Below are 21,463 nucleotides of genomic sequence, written 5' to 3' on the forward strand. Positions count from 1 at the left end.
GTCCACAGAAAATAAATAAACAGTAAATAATTAAAATATGACAATTAACTATTTAAATAGATCATTAGAGAGAACCATTAAGAGAGAACGTCTGGGCTGCTAAGGTTTCTTCTAAATGTCCTAAAACGTTCATGGATCCCTGGGCGTTTACACTTAACGTTACATCAGCGAAGCTAAACTGTCCTAGAGGTCCTTTACATAACTTAGTTCAAAACATTTAAAGATATTTATTTATTAACAATGTGTTGCACTTCACGTGACAATGCTCGACTGATGCAACTGTGTGTCAACAGAAGCGCACCGATTATTGGTGGAAGGATGCACAAATCTGATTGGAGAATCATGGTTCGTTCCAATCCGAATGCACGCTTGCTGAGGGCTGTGCTCCTGCGGGGCTGGCGCAAGGGTAAACCGGCGTGTGTGCAGGAAGAGAAATGGCGGACGCGGTGTCTATCTTCATGTCAGTTGGCCTTAGTGAGCAGAAAGCTAAGGAAACATTGAAAAATGAAGCACTCTCATCAACATTCAAGAAGGCTATCGAACAGGTACATAGCTGCCAACCTCACCAGCCTCTAGAGAACTTACGTGACAGTTTCTTTACTCGTTAGATTTACAATAAGTATTTGGAAAAGACTTGTAATATTATTGCTGATGTTACTGTTTATTTTTCAGGCTCAAGGGCTGCTGGGGTCCGCTAGCATTGATAAGACTGCAGGCACTCTGCTGTATAATATGGTGACACGACTCAAAGACTACAATCGACTGTCTTTCCTCACAAAATACATCGTTACACGAAAAATAACCTCAGAACTGCAGCTGTCAGGTATCTGATTGTCTTTACTCTTCTGTCACTCTGGGTTTTTTCCTCCAATAATGTTTTGTGTTCTATATGTAGAGATCAGTAAAATTAGTTACACTTTTTAAATTAAATGTATTTTATTTGACGATTATCAAAATGGTGCATATGTTTTGTGCATTTCTAATAAAACTGTTAGTTTTTAAATGACGGTAATATTATTTTTATTGCAAGAAAACAAACAGCACTTCATTGAAGAAAATAATATAAAAGGAACGTGAAAGAGAAAAGTAAAAAGATGCCTTAATTAGTATAAAAATTAATCATAGTTCTTGTTCTTACTGTTATCAATGAGATTAAGAGGGTTTACAATAAGGGCACCCCTCACATAAGTATAAGCCAGTTAAATTCAGCTGTGATTGTGTGACTTTTCAATGCAAAGTGAATGCATTTACACAGTAATCATGATTGCGGGAAACCGAAAACAAGACATGCAACTGGTTGACATTGGCGAGATTTATTAGACACTAGATATCAACATAATTTGTACAGTTGAAAAGAAAACACAAACATAAATGTGAAGAGAAAACTTTATAAAAGAAGATTAGATTGTCAGAAATATCTGTATCTATCAGCACTAATAAATTAACCACCATATGATGTTAGTGCTCATTAGCGGCACTCTTTGTCATGGTTTAGAGGGCTTCAATAATTTGCTGACATTTTTATTTCTGATATGTTTCTCAGCGGCGTTGGACTTTATAAAAAGCCACCCTCAGGAGAATATGGATCGACTTGAGTTTGAGGCTGCCTGTGGCGTGGGAGTGATGGTCACACCTGAGCAGATAGAGGATGTGGTAAGGTTTTTTGAGGTGTGAGTGCAGACGTGCAGGAGATAAAATATGGCAATCAAAAACTGAACACTTCTACTTATTTTTATTATTACTAATTTCAGAATGTAATGACTTTTTTTAGATGAAAACTGAGATACTTTTACAAAGTTCCTATGTATGCTGGACATTTGTTGACTGCTTTTCCTTTGCTGTCTGCTCCAGTGTTTCACCAAAAGCTTTTTTTAATCAAAAGTTTATGATGATAATGAGAAACACCAGGTTCATCTGAATGATGTGTCTTTGTTCTCATATTTATTTTTAATTGTTTATATAGTGGCCAAGGATTGAAATGGCAGTGGGTGTAACTAGTTACTAAGTAATTTAATTACTTTTCCCTTGAAAAGGTAAAGTAAGGGATTACTCTTATTTCTTCTGTAATTTAATTACAGTTACTTCTTATGTAATTGAGCTTAATACTGTGTATAGACAATATTTATATACAATACAATACAATAGTGGATTTAACATCAAAATTTAAAGTCTAACCTTAAAATGCATGCTTTTCATGTAACCTTCTTACTTGAAATGGTGAGTTAATCAGAATATTGGTAACACTGTAGTGTCCAATTCTCACTATTAACTAGTTGGTTATTTGCATGAATATTACTGGGATATTGGCTGTTTATTATTACTTAAAAAGCACATATTAATGTCTTATTCCGCAAGACCTTATTCTAAATCCTCAATCCTACCCAATTCTGAATCCTACCCAACTTAATTGTCAACAACTACTTTACTTAGTATTAATAAACAGTAATTAGGAGTATGAGGCAAAAGTATAGTTAGTTAATGGTTAGTTAAGAGTGACAATTGGACCCTAATCCCAAGTGTGACCAGAATAATTTATGTAGTTGTCTATTATTTATTTGAAAGAATTAAAAGAACCGTTAAACAATTAGCGCTTCATGAGTTCTAATCTGTCATTGACATTAATAATTTAATAATCCCACAGGTTGAATTGATTATCAGGAAGCACAAAGATCAGCTGTTGGCAGAGAGATATCGCTTTAACATGGGGATACTCATGGGTGAGGCAGCATATCATATGTGTGTGAATACAGTCATGTGTGGTGCTGCTGAGGAACAGTTTCGGTTTGTGCTCTTCAGGTGAGGCCAGGACTGCTCTCAAATGGGCTGATGGGAAGATGGTCAAGAATGAAGTGGATATGCAGGTTTGTGTGACAGTTTTACTACCTTGCTCAAATCAGTCCAAATCATTGTGTGTATGAGCACTGAAACTTTGCATTGTTTCTCAGGTGCTGCACTTTCTGGGTCCAAAAACTGAGGCAGATCTGGAGAAAAAGCCCAAGGTATATTTTTACTGTCTCGGTTTTCTTGTGGCACACACATAACCCCTTTTCTACTGAAACAGTGCTGGTGAGGATCTGTTGCAAACCACAACAAAATGAAATCTCTCATAACATTTTCCACGGTGATGTAGCAGTATATAGGCAGGTTATGTTGTACCAAAACTGCTGCATCACTGCAGTCCTTGATTGCAAGTCTTATTCCTGGTTTTAGACTTCCAAAGTAATTTGTCTTGATGTAGCAGTTAGTTGTGAAGTAATGTACTAATGTGCAGTTGATATTAAAAAAACGCTTTAATCTGAGACCGAACTAATCACACTGTTCTCCAGGTGCTTTCTGTGTGTGTTACTTTTGACAGCAAAGTTTGATTTAGTTTTAGTCAGTCTTTTGAATAAAATGCCATTTAATTTTAGTCATATTTTAATAATCTCAGTTGTTTTGGTTTTAGTCTAGTTTTAGTCGAATAAATTAGATTTAGTTAACTAAAATCTAACCGGTTTAGTTAAATTGTAATGCATTAATTAACCATCTATTAACCTTTTAATATGAATGACATCACAATTTGTGTATGCTAAATTATGTCCCACCGGGTAGATACGTTACTGTGGGCATCTAACCTCCATACCATGCATATGTTTCATGCCAGATTGAGTTGTTGTTGTTGTTGTCGGGCAAGAACAACAAAAACGGGTTTAACAGTTGTTCCTTCTGAGGCATGCACAGAACAGGGCGAGTTTTGGCCACACCGCTGGCATGCTGGTTTAAAACGAGTAACAGACATTTCTTTTGTTGCTATGTGAGCCATGCTGCTGTGAAATGTTTTTTTCTCTTATCACAGGCTGCCAAACCCAAAGCTGCAGAGAAAGATGTGAAGATTGAGCAGGTTGTAAATGGTAAGACGAAGAAACCTATGAGACGTTTTTTTTTTCTCATCACTTTAATGTGACTCTTCTTTTGTGATTTCTTAATTAATATTTTCAACTTTTGAACAGTAGTGTATATTGTTACAAAAGATTTCTATTTTGAAAAAATGCTGTTCTTTTAAACTTTTTATTTATCAAAGAATCCTGAAAAAAGTATCACAGGTTCCAAAAATATTAAGCAACACAACTGTTTCCAACTTTGATAATAAATCAGCATATTAGAATGAAAGTGATTAGCACATAACAGGCACATATCAGTATAAACAGAGATGTTTGTCGTTACAATATGCATCACATGACTAAACGTGTCATTGTTTAAAAAAAAAAACTCCGTTTTCACAGTCAACACTACAATGCAGAAACAGAGTTTTCAAATTTATCCACTTCAGAGAGTGTATTTGAAAAGCTCAGTTTTCACTGGATAAAAACACAGTCTCACTGTGGACAGAACGGAGAGAAACAGATGCACTTTCAAAAGTATCGGGATTAGTGCAGACGTAGCCTAAATGATGACAAAAATTAAATTTTTTTGGCAAACAGTTCTTTTAAAGAGATCATCTAAAAAGCCTAAATTAAATCTGCTCATCATATACAGCTATCATATCTCTTCACAATACTTGGATTAAAGGGGTCATATGATGCTATTTCAAGTTTTCCTTTCTCTTTGGAGTGTTACAAGCTGTTCGTGAATAGATAAGATCCCTAAATTTGCAAAGACTAAAGTCTCAAACCCAAAGAGATATTCTTTATAAAAGTTAAGACTTGTCCATGCTCTCCTAAAATGCCTCGTTTAAACACGCCCCCACATGTCTACGTCACTGTGTGGGAAGATTTGCATAACACCGCCCAAATATTCACGCAACGAAAGAAGGCGTAACTTTTATTCTCGCTGTAGTATTGTCGCCATGTTGTGGAGATGCTGTGTTTTGTTGTGAAAGCAAAACTACTTTGTTTGGTCTTCCAAAAGAGGACACGACTAGAAATCAGTGCTTAAGTTGTATTTACAACACTGTTCCAGAACACACTGGATAGCTGGCCAATCAGCGCACACCTCGCTTTTCAGAACGATGAGCTTTGTAAAAATCAACGGGTTTCAGAAAGGCGGGCAGGGCATAGAGGAGAAACAATAATGTACAGTATGTGGAAAATAATGTGTTTTTTTAACCTTAAACCGCATAAACACATTTCATTACACCAAATACACAAAATAATGTTCTTTTTAGCAACATTATATGACCCCTTTAAACCACTCCATTTATATGGATTCATTTTGTGATGACTTAATATTTGATTAAAAATAGAGGGACAGAAGCAACCTGGAACCCAAACTTTTTCTTCATAAAATCTATTTTCTCTTTGTAGGCGAAGCGAACACAGAGGGGAAATCACTGATGGAGCAGCTGAGAGGAGAGGCGCTCAAGTTCCATAAGCCAGGTGAGACTGTTGACTTGTTGATCATTGGCAGCTTCCTAGAGTTTGAAACAGAACCACTGTATGCACAGTTCTGTACAATGCACCATCAGGAGAAAATTTACTAAAAGTAAATCATGTGGTTTATTGTTCTCTCTCTTTAGGGGAGAATTACAAGACCGAGGGTTATGTTGTAACGTCCAACACCATGAATTTGCTGAAGAAGCACTTGGAAGAGACTGGAGGACAGGTATGACCTGCATGCAAGTTTACTAAATGATGCTTAAAAGTCTTTTGGTTAACATTATACTTATCCTGCGTGGCCTAGGTGTCATCAGAGGTGGCAGAGGTTATTACATTCTGATGAAAGATTAAGAAGATAAAGTTTTTTGGTTTTTTTTGTGGTGATGTGCTATTTCAACAACCGAAAATTTTCGGCCGATACTGAAATTTCAGTTATTGCAATTATATTTTTATTTAGCCTGTTCTATTCATTATTCAATATAGTTAATGTTTGACTAAATCTGTCATGAAAACATGTTTTTTATTACAGTCACTGTTTAAATGTTTATAATTCAACACCTAATTAGAGTAGAAACCTAATTATTAAAGGGGTCATCGGATGCCCATTTTTCACAAGTTGATATGACTCTTTAGGGTCTTAATGAAAAGTCTATAACATACTTTGGTTAAAATTTCTCAATGGTAGTGTAAAACACACACTTTTTTACCATCAAAATCAGCTGTTTTCAGCAAGCCATTCTAGTCCATGTTGCTTTACATGCTAATGAGCTCTGCTGACCCCGCCCCTCTCATCCGTTGGGTGAGGAGCTGTTTTCATGAGTCGGTAAACTTTAGCTGCGAAACTGGCTAACTAGCACATTATTAGGAAAGGCGATTTGCAAAGATTCTTAAAAAACCCTTATACTCACTTCTTCTGTAGTAAGAATGATTCGCGCGAACATAAACGCATTTAGGCAGATCGGGATCGCAATCCCTTCAGAAACGAAAGTAACGTTAATCCTCTGCGTCTTCAGCGGCTCAGATGTCGGGAGTAAATGACGACTGCTATATTCATTCTTACATCCAACAACAAAACACCTCAATCGCTTAATCTGAAACATCTTGTCTTCCCCTGCACCGGATTTGACACAATGGCGGACTGATGACAGCTCACACTGTGAGTGGGCGGGTCTAAGGTAAGACGCTAGTGTCAATCAACTATCGTGGCCCCCTGTGCAGAACTACGTCATTCTGACAGGAATCTCAGAACAGCCTGATTTGAGAAAGGGGATTTTAAAATAACCACTGGGTGGATTTTGTATCATTATAGGGTGGATGTGTACACACACTTTCAACACACATTTATGTTCAAACAACTTGTAAAGTGAATTTTGCACCTGATGACCCCTTTAAAGATGACATCCTAATTTTGGTCTCCGACCAGAATTTTAATTTTGGTTCATCACTGGTTTTTTATCTTTTGAATTATTGTCTCTGATGAAGTGCGCACAATAAGACCAGGAACATGAATTAAGTAACTAAACTGAGTTAATTCATATTGACTGAATATTTTGTTTAAATCCGAATCCCGCTTTTCCTCCACTTCTTTGTAGGTCCGCTCCCGTTTTCCCCCTGAGCCTAATGGGATTCTGCATATTGGTCATGCCAAAGCAATCAATTTCAATTTTGGTTTTGCCAAGGTACACACACACACACACACACACACAGACTCACTCATATGAACCATGTCTAACAAATAAATTCCTTTCTGACATGTCTGTTTGAAGGCCAATAATGGCATCTGTTTCCTGCGGTATGACGACACAAACCCAGAGAAAGAGGAGGAGAAGTACTTTACTGCCATCAAAGAAATGGTGGAGTGGCTTGGTGAGTGTTAAGATCTGACTTGCTTGAGCAGTCAGGCTAAACCTGATTGCTGTTTACAGCTGATTTACTCAAACATGAAGAGCAGAAACTTAATGCCTGCTGTACCACCCTTTACAGCAGTATGTGCTTCCAATGCATTATGCATTTAAACATTTTAGATTTAAAAGGAAAAAGAAAAAGAAAGGGCTTTGTATTGGATGACAAATATTACAGTGTTTCAAATGCGAACTTTTCCATTAAAGAGCTTTCTTCACACATGGATGTTTGCTTGTTTGTTCTTCTCTCTCACTCAGGGTACAAACCATTCTCTGTCACACACGCCTCTGATCACTTCCAGCTTCTCTACGATCTTGCTGTTGATCTCATTTGCAGGTGGGATTACAAATCTGACGCCTCAGGGCTTTGCATGATTTTTTTAGACTTTCTTTCATAGTAATGAATTTGGTAAACTTTTACTTTAAAAGATAATATAAAGGAGGATGCGAAAGTATGTGAAAACAGCGGGAAATTCAGTATATGTGTGCAGTGTGGACGTCAAAAGATTAAATCCGATTTGAAGCATGTGAAATAAACATGCACATAAACCAATCACTATATTTAGCGTTAATGTACAGTGCCGTTCAAAAGATTGGGATCAGTAAGATTTTTTTTAAAGCTGTTTCTTATGCTAATCAAAGCTGCGTTTATTTGATGAAAAATACAGAAAAAAAATAATTTTGTGAAATGTTATTGCTATTTAAAATAAGTTTTCTTTTTATATATATATATATATATATATATATATATATATATATATATTACAGAAACAGATAGTCTTGTGAATTATTTTCCTGCTTAGTGCTGCAAAACAAGGGGCAAAAGAGCATGAAAAAACATGTGATGTTTGTATGAAGTCCAGCAGCTATCTGTATAATCTCATTATGAAATCAGAACCGTATTCAAGAGAACTGAACTTCTGTCCACTGTGACGCAACCATGATTTCATTCAGATTCTTTGTGTGTTTGAGGTGTTATATAAATGTGCTAAATACAAGGTGAAAATAAGTATTGTTTTTCCTTTAAATGAACTTTATTTATAGTTATTTTAAAATAATATAGGTTTATATATAGACTGGAGTAATGATGCTGAAAATTCTAGTAGTGCGTCACAGAAATAAATAATAATTTAAAGTATATTAAAAAAGGAAACCAATATTAGAAATTGTAATAATATTTATATTTCACAATATTACTGTTTTGTTCTGTTTTTGATCAAATAAACACAGCCTTGATGAGCATAAGAGACTCCATTAACTTTTTTTTTTTTTAAACGTAAAAAAACTGATCCCAAACTTTTGAACGGCAGTGCAAACACTGTTTTTGGATTTATCAGTCGGAATGATTTCTTTCTGATTAAAACAAAAAGTGTCCATGTAAATGTGGCTACTGATTCACAATCACTTATGCTTCCTAACTGGATAGATCAATATCCTTGATGTTTAATTGACTTGGTGTTATACTGTGTTGCCTTGTTGTTTTTAGAGCAGTGAAATTACCAGAGCGGTGACATTAATGTGTGCTGGATCTGAATGTGGTTTATATGATAGACTAATGATTCCTTTTTGTTTGTGTGTCAGGGGTCATGCGTACATGTGCCACCAGCGTGGAGAGGAACTCAAGGGTCACAACATCCCTCCCTCCCCCTGGAGAGAGCGACCCGTGGAAGAATCTTTGCTTTTGTTTGACAGGATGAGAAAGGGCATGTTTGCAGAGGGAGAAGTCACTCTCAGAATGAAGATGGTGATGGAAGATGGAAAAATGGACCCTGTGGCGTACCGGATCAAATACACGCCACACCACAGGACAGGAGACACTTGGTAAGACACTTTATTTCGCTCACGTGGTGTGATCTTTGTTTATTATCGTTATGCCATTCTTTCTTATGTCCTGTGCACAGGTGCATATACCCAACGTATGATTACACACACTGTCTGTGTGACTCCATTGAGAACATCACACACTCACTGTGCACCAAAGAGTTTCAGTCCAGGTATGTCAACATTAATTAAAAAAAATCTCTTTCAACTAAAGCTGTAAACTGTACAGTTGGTACATTACTTTAAAGGTTAAAACTAACAAACCCAAACCATCTAATTTAACAGCTTTTTAGATATAATAATCAACCATCAAAAAGAGTTGTTTACAAACATTTTAATTGCATATAAGGCTGTTTTTATATATAAAGATATAATTGTTTCTACTTTAATTTGTAGTTGAAAAATAAACGTTTTAATTGTGACTGTAATAACCTATTTTCATGATAAATTTATTCAAACATGCATTAAATAAAACTTCACTAAAAGGTTAAGTAAATATATAATGATTATGTAGTATATTTAGCAAAATTCTCTAGCAATTTTGTTTCTAGTTGACTAACAAGTGTATGAACATTAATTGACTTTCTTGGGGTAAGCAATATGTGTAGAGCTGAAACGGTATGAAACTCAATTATAGTGATCAAAATGATCGCCAAAGGATTATCAGAATCGTTACGGTATTGTAAAAATGTTCAGTCACCAAAAATCAAGTACTGATACACACAATGAAATCATTCACCAAACCAACAAATAAAATTAGCAGCGCCATGCACTTTGTGTTTGCATAAACTTTAAAATAATAACATTAACACTGATGGATGAATTTTGAATGAACAAAATATGTTGGTTGGGTAACTTAGAGCATAGCATGTTATCTACTCGCATGTACTTCATGTTCATATAAAGTTTTGACCAAAAACTGAAACCTCACATTTCAGCCTTTAAGCTATTTTTTAAGAAAAGGGATGTGGCAAAATGTTAAATGATTATAGGTATTTTATCTGCACACTACGAATAATGTTTAGTGAAATTTTGTTCACTCATCAACTGAAAAGATCAATCTTGGAATTTAAGAATCTATTTGTGACCCTGGAGCACAAAGCCAGTCTTAAGTCGCTGGGGTATATTTGTAGCAATAGCCAAAAATACATTGTATGGGTTAAAATTATAGATTTTTCTTTTATGCCAAAAATCATTAGGATATTAAGTAAAGATCATGTTCCATGAAGATATTTTGTAAATTTCCTATCGTAAATATATCAAAACTTAATTTTTGATTAGTAATATGCATTGCTAAGAACTTCATTTGGATAACTTTAAAGGTGAGTTTCTCAATATTTAGATTTTTTTGCAGCCTCAGATTCCAGATTTTCAAATAGTTGTATCTCAGCCAAATATTGTCCTATCCTAACAAACCATACATCAACGGAAAGCTAATTTATTCAGCTTTCAGATGATGTATAAATCTCAATTTCTAAAAAATCGACCCTTATGACTGGTTTTGTGATCCAGGGTCACATATTGGTTTATCAAAGTATTCATCAATTAATAAAACTTGATTTATCGAAGTATCAGGGACGGTTCACTTATTTAGCAGGCTTTGTTCTGGAATATTTTTTTTTTTCCATTCTTTTTCTCGATATGGATTTCAAAATGAACTTGGATACGTAATATACTTTAATATTGTGGTTTTCAACCCTGTTCCTGGAGCCTCCTGAACCTTGCACATTTTTAATGTCTCCTTTTACACACCCATTTCAGGTCTTGGAGTCTGAATCAGGTGTGGGTTTGATTAAGGAGACATGCAAAATGTGCACCGTCATGAGGTTTCGGGAACATGGTTGAAAACTTGTGATTCACTTGTGTGATTCATGTTTTTTTTTTAGGTTGGGTTTTGCACAAACTTGACAGCACACACTGCACATTTGCAATTGACTACAATTGCGGCCAGTTGCGTGGCTAACGCTAGCAACATAATTAAAATGTTCTAAGTATTATATATTTTATGCAATTTACACCTCAAAATAAATTTATATATTAAAGACCTGAAGTTCACATGAGCTTATACGTTGTTTGTACTACAGACGATGTGCATATAAATGTAAACTGTTATGCAGTGATATACAGAGTACCATATTGTGTAGTTTAGTTCACTGGAACACTGCATTGTCCAGTCAGCATTCAGGGCTCCAGTGATCCATATACATTTGCAATTAAGGACAACTTTTTTTAATGAAGTTGAAATAATGTTCAGAATATGTTTTAAACAGCAAACTTTAGAGCACCCAGTAGTAAGTCAGTGTTAAAATATTTGTACATTATCTTGAAAAATTAATTTCTCTATGAAAATGAAGTAGGATTTTTACTAATATAACATTGCTGTATATACTAAATGCCTGTTTTTGTCTCTCTCTCAGACGATCCTCATATTTCTGGTTGTGTAATGCTCTGGATTTGTACTGCCCGGTGCAGTGGGAATATGGCCGACTCAATCTCACTTACACTGTTGTTTCCAAGAGGAAGATCATTAAACTGGTGGAAACAGGAATTGTTAGGTAACGCGTACATACAATTTTTTTTGTGGGTCATTTAATTGTGAACTAGAAATCATTGTAATGTGTTGGCCTCTTTTATTGTATTTTTCAGAGATTGGGATGATCCACGACTTTTTACCCTCACAGCTCTCAGGAGACGTGGGTTCCCTTCACAAGCTATTAACAATTTCTGTGCCCGGGTAAGAGAGAGAGAGAGAGAGAGAGAAAAAAAACATGCAAAAACAAAAGAAAAATGGTGTGGCATTGTATTATGTCACAAGTAGTACAAATCAACATATAGTATGTGAAAGACTGAATGGTAGCATGAGCTAACGATCACCACTAGAGGTCCACCGATACTGGTTTCTGATGATGATAATAAGTAAAATTGGAAAATCCAGCTGATCACCTATTAATCACTGATAGATTTTAAATTAAATAATATAAACCAAAACTTTTTACTTTTTTATTTATGTAAGGGGCTTGGAGTAAAGGTTGAGAACCACTGATCTAATAGCTGGATTTGTTAAAGTTTGCTAGGTCAATTAAATCTTTAATAGCCATTCAAAGACTTGCTCAAATGATATAGCTGCTTATTTGCCAAATATCAACAAAATATTAAAATTGTTATATTGTTTAATAGAAGTTGTGTGCATCTCTGCTTGACTGTGGAAGTTTAAATAGTCTTGCTTTCAACGCTAAACTGTCTAACAGGAAAACTCAATGGCTGGTGCTTATAATTAAAGAATACCAGATGTTGGCCCTTTTATCCATTACTGATGTATTGGTTAACAACTATTAGAAATGGTTACCCTCTGTCAGCATCTCTTGTTCTCTTTTAGGTGGGTGTGACTGTTGCGCAGACCACCATGGAGCCGCACCTGCTGGAGTCGTGTGTTAGGGAGGTGCTTAATGACACCGCTCCTCGTGCCATGGCCATACTCGAGCCCCTCAAAGTCACCATCACCAACCTGCCAACCAATGCACAGGTGAACACATGCAGAAGTTCATAAGTGTTCATTACATGTAACAATATACAGCTAGCCAGTCAGTTTTGCTGCAATGACTGACTGCAAGTCAATTATTCTGCTTATTAAGTGGCTACTTATCAAATAAATAAACTGATGAAAATTTAAATATGAATTTAATTAATATTTTAATGAGTAAATGTAATTAAATTTAATGAGGTTAAATCTAACTAGTTTAGCTAAAAGCTTACGTTAAAAGAATGGTCTGCTACAACACATAAAATCTCCGTTGCAAAAAGACAAACACTGAAACAATGTTATAGTATTTATTTCTATTTAAATAATGTGTTGCTTTTTCCATTAATTAGTACATAGTATCAATGTAAGGTCATTTTAGTTTCCCGTCATTCAGCTCTTTCTTTCTTTTTATAGATCTGTGCTCATTATTAAAAATAATACTGTACCTCTGAGGTCATTTACTGTAGTTGCTAGTTGTCTTTACTGTAGGTAGCACTGAAATGTTGCTATGGACAACAGTAAATTATAATTTAGGATATTTAGATGGGTGCATAAATGTACTTTTATAACTGCAGTAGATCACTGCTTTGTTTCTCCTCTATTCAGAAGGAGGTTCGAGTCCCAGACTTCCCAGCCAATGAAGCCAAGGGCAGTCACGTGGTTCCCTTCTCAAAGACCATCTTTATTGAGCAGAGTGACTTCAGAGAGGTTTTTTTTTTTTTTTAAGATTTAAAAAATCATACATGGATCAGTTTTGAACTGAATTAGCATCCCATATAACAGAGCTGACCCTGTTTTTGCTGTTTTATGTGTATTTGCTGCAGGTGATGGAGAAGGGCTACAAGCGCCTGACTCCAGATCAGCCAGTAGGCTTGAGACATGCAGGATACGTCATCTCTGTACAGCGTGTCATCAAGGTGAAAGACCACTCACTTTCCCGTAGTTCACATGATCTACTAGGTTCACTTGATTAGTTCACATTAAACAAGTTTTTATAAACAGTCAAAGCTTTGTTATTACTGCAATTCCTACATGGTTTGAAGGCAAAATTAGTCATGGGTTTAGAATGTGATTATGAAGGCATATAACAGACATGTAAGGGATAATGTACATCCAGCCAGTTGTTATCTCAGAATAAACCCGACGGTGATCAGATACATTATACCGCTTATTCCACGGCTACTTGCCACATAAGTAAATAATTAGACGCTAAATATTGATTTGAGTTTAAATATTTGAACGCAAAGCTTCCGTGAAGACAGCAGTTGCGAGCAAGCAGCAAATTCAAACTAGACGGACATTTAATGGAAACGGTGCAGTCAAACCACTTATTACACAACATTTCACCACAAAAATAATTAAGGCAATAAAAGAATTAGGGCTGCCACTAACGATTAATCTATCGACTAATTTATCGATGAATCTAAATGATTAATTTCCCACAAAAAAATCAACTATTTTACTTACGAATATTTTATGAAACTATATTTTATTAAACCAAATGAAATCCAAATTTCTATGAAATCCTTTTTTAAAGCAAAAGTAAAGTGCAACATTGAGTGCAAGAAGCAAGTGTCCATCTCATAGTCCAAATCAAAAAAAAAAAAAACGTGAAAAAATAAAATAAATGAATTGGAGATGCTTTTGATTATTAAAATTGTATAAAACCATTCAAATGGAATTTGGTCAAGATAAAACTGTAAAACTCAATTAATTAGATTAATTCGACTCAATTTAACCATTAAAACGGAGTATAGAAAATAGAAAATGGAAAAAAACTGAATTTGGAAATAAAACAGATTTCATAGTGCCCTATAATTATAATTAATTTCGTGGTAATAAAAATAGATGTAATTGAACAATAGACTAAAATTACTTAAAATACATATATAATAGCAATGAGGCAATAATTAATTCGTTCAAATAAAGTACCAAAAGCAAGAAATCATATGGTTTTATTGAACAAAACTCCAATGGCCTGATGATTATTTTTACACATTGCTGTGTGATCTAATACTTGTTTAATATTTACCAAGCACCATTTAATTAAAATGCCCACTTAATCTTTAATATTTGGCCGTTTCTTTAGGACAGAAATGCTACAGCCACTGTAATTAAAAGAATATGTGGACATCAAAACGTGTAACCTCAGAGTGAGGGTTTGAGCTGTTCTCGTCTGTGAAATGCGCCACTATTTTGCCGGTTAGTCGACGTCAGCAAAATGAAGTCGAGGATTTGTAAAAATCGAATAGTCGAATAAAATCGACGAATTGCGACAGCCCTAAAAAGAATTAAGACGAAAATGCTTTAAAACCTTACCAGTTTGTTAGTTCTCTTATAATCCATTACAGCGTACAAAACAATCGCAGCAAAATGGCAGCAGCTGCGTTTGTATGAAACGAGCGGAGTCCGCGATACCAGGATGACATAATTAAATAATTGTACACCATTTTGAATCGAGTTTTAATATTTTATTAGCTAAACAAACGCAAAGCTTCCACCAAGAAAAAATAGTTCAAGCATAACGAGGGATAGCATACCTCGTAATTCGCAAATGACCAATCAGAATAAAGTATTCCACAGGGCCGTGTAATAACGAGGGATAGCATACCTCGGAATGTCGCGACTGACCAATCAGAATCAAGTATTCAGAGCCGTGTAATAATGACTAATATTCAATGTTATTGTAATTTAATTTATTGCCAACTCTCATTTCACAAGTTGATGCACTGTTCAAAAAACAATAGAGGCTAAAGCCCACCTTCCCTATTATGAGTGAGAAGTGACACTCATTGTGAAATGTAAACACATTTCAATGTGAAATTGTCCAAGTATATATTATGAAATTTGATCAACCTCATTTCATTGTTTTATTCCTGAATAACTCTGTGTGTTGAGCAAATCAGTTGAGTTAATGATTGACTAACAATATTGTATTCACTTGTCACCACCAACTGGTGTAACAATTCACTAAAGTCACTAAAAAAATTCCCACCACTGAAGCAAAGACCAAAGCAAACCGAAGAGTGCAAATACAGACAACTGGAGTGACACAAACAGTGAAATGTTCCAGTGTTTGTACATCAGGACTGTTTTTGTTCAGACAAAATTAAGGGTCAACTCAGAACTAACTGTTGAATAACGCAAAATAAATGACAATATTATTTAATATCTTCCTTTTCTGTCAGGATGGCTGTGGTAAAGTGTGTGAGCTAGAGGTGACGTGTGCCAGCTCAGACTCTGTAGAAAAGCCCAAAGCGTTCATTCACTGGGTGAGCGATCCACTGCGGTGTGAAGTGCGCCTGTATGAAAGACTGTAAGTCTCCTTGAGTATTGACAAACCCCAGAATTTTACTTTTAATCATATTTTGTCACATCCTCGGTCTCTCTCGTTTCTGTCTGTAGGTTTCTCCATAAAAACCCAGAGGACCCAGCTGAAGTTCCTGCTGGATTCCTGAGTGACATTAACCCTGTAAGGGAATACATTATATAAAATGTTTGATCTGAAGATTTGAGAAACTTCTAACCCTAAGTATATGAGTAGTGGTAGTAGTGATTACCTAACCTCCACAAACTAATGTTTTTATGCTATATTAAACTAAAGCATCAACTGCAGAGAATGAATCTAATCATTTAGACATTCCTCTTATTGGTTACAACTTTTTGAAAGATTTGATAGTTTTACTAATCTGTTTTTCCTTTTTTGTCCTTCTTAGAATTCCTTAACAGGGATTGAATGTGCCTTAGTAGACCATTCTGTGGGCAAGGCCAAAGTGTTTGATAAGTTTCAGTTTGAGAGAGTGGGTTATTTCTCACTGGACCCTGATAGCACATCTGAAAAGGTGAGTCTAGAAACACTCAATTATGTTAAAAGAGATTAATGTACAGTAGAGGAAACAATGCTTCATCTTTGTCACCGTTTTCTCCCCAGTTGGTGTTCAACAGAACCGTTACGCTCAAGGAGGACCCAGGAAAGATGTGACTGGACTGCAAGACAGAAGCTGCACAGCCATTATGCATCACAACACAGTTTTTAATAAAATCAAATAAACCAGGGAATTCAACATATTCTATCCATACTATGTAAAGCCTTTTTTATCTGTACTGTACAAGTGCTGGGCTGTTTTGTATAACCTTTGTATAGCATCTATGAAATAAACAAATGAAAGATTTTGACTGGCTTGATGGCTTGTTGGAACAGTTGCTAACATGTGAAATGCATTATAAACTGCATGGCTTTCTTGGATAATCCACCTTTCTTGTGGACAACAAGCAAATCTATTTAAATTTCTATTGGAAAAATCATAACTATTCTTAAGACAGAATATTAAATTAGGGTTATGGTGTCCTGATTCATAAAACATTAAAGGTTCCCTATATGGCATCCTGCTTTTAGTGAATTTTGAAAAAAAATATATATGACCCCAAAACCAGTCTTAAGTGTCAATTTTTCGAAATTGAAATGTATACATCACCTGAAAGCTGAATAAGCTTTCCATTGATGTATGGTTTGTTAAGATCGGACAATATTTGTTCGAGATACAACTATTTGAAAATCTGGAATCTGAGGGTGCAAAAAAATCTAAATATTGAGAAAATCGCCTTTAAAGTTGTCCAAATTAAGTTCTTAGCAATGCTTATTACTAATCAAAAATTAAGTTTTGATATATTTACGGTAGGAAATTTACTAAATATCTTCATGGAACATGATCTTTACTTAATATCCTAATGATTTTTGGCATAAAAGAAAAATCGATAATTTTGACCCATTCAATGTATTTTTGGCTATTGCTTCAAATATACCCCAGCAACTTAAGACTGGTTTTGTGCTCCAGGGTCACATATCTATTTTTGTGATAACTGCATTTAAAGAGGCTGCAGAACTAAATGATTTTAGTCACAGCTATATAGGTACTAATCATGACTGTACAGGTTTATTGTTAAATGTACTTTACAAAGGCAGGTATTAATCCTAAAACTACACTTTAAACAGGATTTTATTGTCTTCCGATGAAAATAGCACAACAAGCTATTTGTACATTGTTTACAAAACACAACTACACTATTTATTTAAACCATCCTATTCATGGTACTCAAAATCCATGACTTTTTGTGACAGCAAGTGATATTTTGTCAAAATAACATCTGTCGCATTGTACCAGAATTTATGCCACATTAAAAACGCCACCACAGAGAGCCCTGATGCAGTATTGGATATAAATAAACTTGGCTGACATATATGACAGTAATTCACATTGCATGGGTCTGGACAATGGAGATATCAGAAGCACATTTTCTCTGTTTAAATAAAAAGGTAACAGTTACTCTGGACACCTTGAAATATATGTTGGACAGCATAGGTGCAGTTATTATACATAATATGACAGAACTTTCAATGAGGGGAAAAAAACACAGGGTGAAACTTGATTTTTGGTTGATTTGTGGGTGTTTCATTCCTGAATGGAGTCTGTCATTACATTAAGATCAAAATTACAACCACGAATGCTTTCTCTTATAACATGCACTGTTGAATCGTGCACATCAAGTCCAAAACTATAAAGTAAATAGGGTAAACACTGATTTCTTCTTGTAATGCTCAGGTTTCATGATGTTCATACCAAGCTTCTCAAGGCTTACTGATTTAACAATTTTTAGATCTCTACGGTTAGTCTGTTTTCTCAAGGGTGTTATTGTCTTGCAAACAGAAAGTGAGAGTTTGGGGAGTGTTGTTGGATCTGCTGTTGCAGTATGGGTGCTCTCTTCTTGAGTTCTTCGGGGGTCTGCCAACAGCTCTTCGTCCAGCCAAAGCCCCTCTCCTCCGTGGACCTGTAGCTGGTAGTACATTGATCTGATTGATTATCGGAGTGGTCTTACCAAAGGAAAAGAGTGATGCCTGAAGGGCACTGTCAGTCTTTATCTGAAAGAAACTGGACACAAAAGCTCTTATAGGCGGTGTAAAACTTGCATCCTCATTCAGCTTCTTTTTCAGCATCCCAAAAATCTCCTCAAGCTGCCCATCTAAAGACCCAACGACCTCTTCAGCTGCACCTAAACAAATAGATGCAATGATAATGACTGTGTTGACTGTTAACCGTTTTAGTCTGATTAATGTAAGATGCTTGAAAATAACGTACTTGGGCCTGGCTCATTGTCTTCTGTGAAATGCTCTGCTTCTAAACAGAAAGACAGTTTGTATACATACTGTAATAGCCGATGTAATAATCACATTACAAAACGTCTGCATCCATATTAAATCTTGATCTCAGAAAACACTGAGACACAGCTCACATACAGAGTCACAAGACCAGAGTAAGCACATTTTGACTGGTCTGTTTTATATCTACATAATGCATGTGAACTGCGTCTCACAAAGTGACCAAAGATGAGTTGCTTCACCTGTGGTGATGATTGGTACAGCATCAACAGACACTCCATCTTCAATGCATGCGGTGTGTCCGTCTGCTTGTTTTAGAGAAAGGACAATGTTGTGAAATCAGTATCTCTTTATAGACAATTACTGATGTAGTCTCATTTCATTTCAGCAGGTGTGTGAAATATGCTCCTGTTCACCTGTCATTGCCGCTGTCTCCCATGATTGTTCCAACTCTAAGGGTTTAAAAAGCTCGTCTGAAATGTCCTTCCCTGAACAGACACCCATATATTGCACAAGAAAAAAAAATGGAATTAAACAACAGTTTTCTGCATTTGCATGCAAATAATATGATTTAATTTAAATAAAAAAGGCAAACATTTTGAATATATCTGTAACACTTTTTACATTTTAAGTATATATCCTATTTATACACACACTCATATTTTTTGTGTAACTAAGAGTTACAATTAAGTAAAAAGGTGGGCTGGGCAGTATAATGACTTTGTAAAAATAGCAATATCTTTTCAAAAACACAAGACTACTATTTACTGTATATGAATATAGAGTAGTGTGATGTTGCAAGCAAGTACAATATCCAAATTGTCCTAAACATTAGACATGCTTTATTTTAAGCCTTCAATAGCTATGTTTCCATCCAAAGTTGCGAATTTAACTTATGCGCAAAACTGGAATATCGCATAAAACATTTGCGAATAAAGCACCGTTTCCATCCAACGAGTCAAAGAGCACTAAACATCTCGAAGAAAACTAGGAGAAGCCACTGAATATAATAATTTTCATATGTAATAAATTACTTGTGCTTCAGAGCGAGCAGACGTAACACAATAAATAATGTCAGTGCTTTCGGAGGTGGATGCCTGCTGTTTGGGAACGCAGTCATGTAAGACAATTATACAGAAATACTTTGACGACAGACTTTGCTCAGGCATTTCAGAACGACCAAAACAACATATAGATGCTGTGAATGAGATCGGTCCACTGCTAGTCAAGTTATCCCGTCTCATGGCGCAAAGTCACATGACTTTTTCAATGCGCATGGAGGAATTTATTCGGTAAATGTGTTTCCATCATAGTTTATGCGCATTTTTTCTTATCGGATAAAAAGTTTATCCTACTCAGTTGAGCGCATAAGGTTTTTATGCGCATTTTTAGAATTTATGCACATCTTGGCGTTTCCATCCAGTGGTTTTTTTATGCGAAATTCCAAAATATGTGCTTAAAAATAGGTGGATGGAAACATAGCTATTAATACTTCATTAGCATATAGTTTAAAATGCCTTACCCTTACAATTCATTCACATTTCATTCATAACCAGCATATACTCATCTGTACGTGTTAGAAAGACGTGTGTATTTCCATTTTATATAAAGGATGCAGAGAGGGTAAGCGGTTTGGAGAATGGATGGATAAAGGCTCATCCTGACAGCCAGCTATGATGGCACAGGTATTTCTGACTAAAATAAATTATATATTTTGTTAGACATCTGTTGTTAGACAAATGTGTTGTTATAAGTAAGTCTAAAATTCTACATATGGCACAAGTAATTGTATTTTTATAAGAGCAGTCAGTAACTGCAAAGGGACTATTGAAATGGGGTGGTGCTTTGGTTTTTATGTATTTAAATTTTTTTACTTCTGCCTTAAAAACAGATGTTTTTTTGTTAAGAATGTAATATGTAGTATAAGTTAGAACGTAACCCTTCATGTAGGCTGTAGCCTATAGTCTACACAGATACATTCACTATATTTGTTTTCATAGCCTTCCATTTGCACATTGTCTGACCTGAGACACAGTGCTAAGCCAGCTCCATTAACCTATGGTGAGTCTATGTAAAAAAAACTCAACATTTACCTCACTTTGTAGAAAATATATAGAAGATATATATTGTATATCGCTATTCAGCCTAAAAATACAGAGAGATTTTACATGCCATGCTGTATTATGAATGTAGTCATTGCTAAAGGTGCTCAATGTGCATATATATATATATATATATATATATATATATATGTGTGTGTGTGTGTGTACTCCAGATTTGCCAGAATTGTCTCACCTGCAGGTTCAACACATGATTTCTGAAAAAGCTTGTGGTATAATCTGTAATGAAATATAATAAAAATGATTCAATGTTCATATATAATATTTATAAAAAAAATATTGCATATATTGTCTTCTTAAGCTTAATTCAGTTTGTCAAATGATACAATTCTTAAGAGACATCACAATATTTAGGATTAAATATATTAAACTATTATTATATTATTATTATAACAAAAGCAAAAAAGGCCTCTAACACTAGCTTGCTCTATTCTTTTTCTATTCTATCTGTTTTCTTCTTATTTATTATATAATTAAAATAAAACCTTGCTACGTGTACTGCGTTAAGCTAACTGAGACTTGTTATAGCACTTGCGTATCATTGCTCTTTTGTTGATTTTGATTGCTTCCATTGTCCTCATTTGTGTAAGTCA

General features: G+C 35.2%; 3 protein-coding genes across 6 annotated transcripts in view; 1 reads left to right on the forward strand and 2 right to left on the reverse strand.

Moving 5' to 3' along the window:
* ogg1 (8-oxoguanine DNA glycosylase) overlaps window positions 1-1,349 on the reverse strand; it is a 7,803-nt gene extending 6,454 nt beyond the window's left edge. The window contains exon 1 of the mRNA XM_016484352.1: window positions 1,336-1,349. The gene's annotated coding sequence lies outside the window, so the exon portion shown is untranslated. The remainder of the gene's footprint in view (window positions 1-1,335) is intronic.
* Window positions 359-17,011, forward strand: qars1 (glutaminyl-tRNA synthetase 1). The gene is made up of 23 exons (XM_016484349.1): window positions 359-545; window positions 673-823; window positions 1,544-1,653; window positions 2,642-2,717; window positions 2,797-2,861; window positions 2,946-2,999; window positions 3,836-3,890; window positions 5,283-5,354; window positions 5,495-5,580; window positions 6,947-7,033; window positions 7,121-7,220; window positions 7,514-7,592; window positions 8,837-9,076; window positions 9,157-9,249; window positions 11,494-11,631; window positions 11,723-11,810; window positions 12,453-12,599; window positions 13,203-13,304; window positions 13,421-13,513; window positions 15,785-15,912; window positions 16,002-16,068; window positions 16,313-16,438; window positions 16,528-17,011. Exons 1-23 carry the CDS (start codon window positions 435-437, stop codon window positions 16,576-16,578), a joined length of 2,319 nt encoding a protein of 772 aa, XP_016339835.1. The 5' UTR covers window positions 359-434; the 3' UTR covers window positions 16,579-17,011.
* A 564-nt stretch (window positions 17,012-17,575) lies between these two features.
* LOC107687129 (uncharacterized) overlaps window positions 17,576-21,463 on the reverse strand; it is a 7,228-nt gene continuing 3,340 nt past the window's right edge. The window contains exons 5-9 of one of the 4 annotated variants that reach the window (XM_016484356.1): window positions 21,046-21,089; window positions 19,167-19,238; window positions 18,993-19,055; window positions 18,731-18,763; window positions 17,576-18,644 (exon numbers count right to left, since the gene is read on the reverse strand). In XM_016484356.1, coding sequence (XP_016339842.1) covers window positions 18,262-18,644; window positions 18,731-18,763; window positions 18,993-19,055; window positions 19,167-19,238; window positions 21,046-21,089 — 595 coding nt within the window. In that variant the 3' untranslated portion in view covers window positions 17,576-18,261. Of the gene's footprint in view, window positions 18,645-18,730; window positions 18,770-18,992; window positions 19,059-19,166; window positions 19,239-21,045; window positions 21,090-21,463 lie in introns of all 4 variants that reach the window. The other 3 variants (XM_016484354.1, XM_016484355.1, XM_016484353.1) reach the window with 3 other exon arrangements.

Source organism: Sinocyclocheilus anshuiensis, unplaced genomic scaffold, assembly GCF_001515605.1.
Source record: "Sinocyclocheilus anshuiensis isolate Anshui unplaced genomic scaffold, SAMN03320099.WGS_v1.1 scaffold1203, whole genome shotgun sequence".
NCBI lineage: Eukaryota > Metazoa > Chordata > Actinopteri > Cypriniformes > Cyprinidae > Sinocyclocheilus > Sinocyclocheilus anshuiensis.

Bases quoted from the DNA above. Each gene is read 5' to 3' on its own strand.
- qars1 (XM_016484349.1), top strand. From the start codon at position 435: ATGGCGGACGCGGTGTCTATCTTCATGTCAGTTGGCCTTAGTGAGCAG. The intron at 2,718-2,796 runs GTGAGGCAGCAT...TGTGCTCTTCAG, and splicing joins TAACATGGGGATACTCATGG to GTGAGGCCAGGACTGCTCTC. The intron at 5,581-6,946 runs GTATGACCTGCA...ACTTCTTTGTAG, and splicing joins TGGAAGAGACTGGAGGACAG to GTCCGCTCCCGTTTTCCCCC.